The 2,500-nt window shown below is 45.7% G+C and overlaps 1 protein-coding gene across 1 annotated transcript in view; it reads left to right on the top strand.

Annotated features, from left to right (window-relative positions):
* LOC130371521 (rho-related GTP-binding protein RhoN-like) overlaps window positions 1–2,500 on the top strand; it is a 22,089-nt gene that overhangs the window by 12,728 nt on the left and 6,861 nt on the right. The window contains exon 3 of the mRNA XM_056577325.1: window positions 950–1,059. Within this exon, the coding sequence (XP_056433300.1) occupies window positions 950–1,059 (110 nt within the window). The remainder of the gene's footprint in view (window positions 1–949; window positions 1,060–2,500) is intronic.

Genomic DNA, 2,500 nt, shown 5'->3' with positions numbered 1-2,500 from the left:
CTGAAAAACAAAAATGCCATTCTCCCAGTCCGCCAGGTGACAGTTTGTTTGAGCCGTTTATTACATCGCTCTGAAACATGTGTCACAATGCGCCCCTCGCCGCCTCATTCAGACGCCATCGACCAATCAAAGCGGCTCGCGCCCGTCCCCCAACCCGTGCTTCACAATCACCACCCACACACTGGGAGAGAGAGAGAGAGAGAGAGAGAGAGAGAGAGAGAGAGAGAGAGAGAGAGAGAGAGAGAGAGAGAGAGAGAGAGAGAGAGGGGGATAGAGAGAGAGCGAGAGAGAGAGAGAGAGAGAGAGAGAGAGAGAGAGAGAGAGAGAGAGAGAGAGAGAGAGAGAGAGAGAGAGAAAGCGACCAATAGAGAGAGGCCAATATATGGGGAGAGAGCGTGCGAGGGAGAGAGATCTATGAGATGCTGTCTAGTACACGGCCATTACATATAATGATTGTAATTATTTCTCAAGGTCCTCCATTATGTGTTGTCGGGCAACAGGAGTTGAAGGTTAAAGAGAGTGAGAGAAAAAAAGTTAGGGCTAACTATTATACGTGAAACGGATGCAGGATCAGTGATTAACGGCCGACACCGATTCAGTCCTAAACTTTATTTGTCGCACCATAGCCGGTATAATCACAATCCTAACGTGCCTGTCTGAAGGAAATAGAAAACTCGTACTGAACAGTTAGAGTTCATCCGAATATAAATATGAACGTGTAATAACTCTTTCCCTTATTACTGGCTTGCAGGAAGTGACTGATCCACAAGGCCTGTGTTTCAAAGCGGACAACTACATAGTGTCTATCACATGATGGATATAGCTGTGGGATCTTTGTACTGGAGGATATTTCACAATGTTAGCAAGGCATCGCATTGGATTGGTAATACACAATAAATGAGCCTACATGTCGGAGACATCATGGTTGTTTGTGTTTGTTTGTCCACAGGTTCAACGTATTACGACAACGTGCGACCACTGGCCTATCCCGATGCCGACGCTGTGCTGATCTGCTTCGACATCAGCCGTCCCGAGACACTGGACAGCGTGCTCAAAAAGGTCAGGGGAACATGCTCTGCTGTCCGTCTGTCTGTCTGAATGACTGTCTTCTGATGTTACCCAAGCCCACTTGTGGTTGTGCGAGACGGTTAGCTTTCTTTAACTCCCTGGGATTCTCTCTTACATCATATTATCTTTTAAGTCTGCCATTTTCTACCATTTTCTTAGAATTTAATCACATTTCAGAGTACTGGAAATTAAGTCATCACTGCTTGCTTTAAAGGCCAACAATATGTACTCTCCACGCCGATATTCTTGGACTTTTGGTCGTGGCATTTGCTACATGCAATTAAGTAGTGATTGCTTAACGTAGCCAACCACACTTGAAGCTGCTATTGGCAGCTTCATGTGGTTGAACATGAACATTGAGAAGACGCACTATGATCGGTCCTCTGATAACCACAGGTATCCAAATAAAGCAGTCCTTTGAAGGTCAAACAAATGTCTAAAAAAGTGTGGGAACAACATGGGGAAGGAGAGTCCACGCATTCTGCCGACATTCGTCCTTTTTTAAGTAAAATCAATCACGGTTGACATCATCAAAGAAGGCCCTTAAGACCTTTGGAGGGTTCCCATGTGAGAGGGGTCCGACTTGAACCCTGACCCTGCCAGGACCCCAGATGTTGTTGGCCTTGTTAGCGCTGATGAATACGGCCTTGGCACAATGCCCCCACCGCATTCCACAGTGACATGTCGAGATAAAGCCCGCCCAAAAACCGCCAGCACAAAAACAATGGCCGACATCCCAGAGTTCACAGTGCTAAGGTGGTTTAAAACGAGCTGGTTAAGTAAAGACAGACCTAAAACGAACTGATGGCCTCTTGCAGGGTTGTATTCGTCCAAATCATCGTTACGCCGACAAATATATTTACTACATCAACCTTCCTAAATGATTCCAAACACTCGAAATCTATTCAAATGAAATCTAGTTGGCAGGAAGCTGCTGCCATTCTAGGTTCAAATCCCAATGTCTGCTCAACGGTGACTAAAGGAAGCTACCTGCTGGCATTATTGACATGCCCCATCTATACCTGCTCCATAACCATAACGTCATTCACTTTGTTAAAAACGGTCTGATAAAGTAGAGTAATAGCAATGCTAAAATTAGTTGTAGCATCTTCAGACACAGGCAATAGCATTTGCAGCTCTCTGCCTGGTAAAAATCAAGAGGGTGTGAGCTGCTATTCTTTGTAAGTGTTAGTGGGTGACGTCAACCCCTGTGGCCACTGTGAGCCAATCAGTGGGATACAATAACAGATGTTCGACGCCAGGCGCACTATATCCCAGAGATGTGATCTAGGTGTTTACAATTTGTAACTAGATTTTCTTCCTCAAATCTCACCCTGCACGTCTCCATCTCTCAGCTTTGAACACATCACAACCCTCTCAGCCGCACTAACCGAACCTCCCACACACACACACGCACACACACACACACACA

This window comes from Gadus chalcogrammus, chromosome 18 (assembly GCF_026213295.1).
Source record: "Gadus chalcogrammus isolate NIFS_2021 chromosome 18, NIFS_Gcha_1.0, whole genome shotgun sequence".
NCBI lineage: Eukaryota > Metazoa > Chordata > Actinopteri > Gadiformes > Gadidae > Gadus > Gadus chalcogrammus.
Note: the sequence above shows the minus strand (reverse complement) of the source record. Positions and strands in the feature narration are given on the sequence as shown.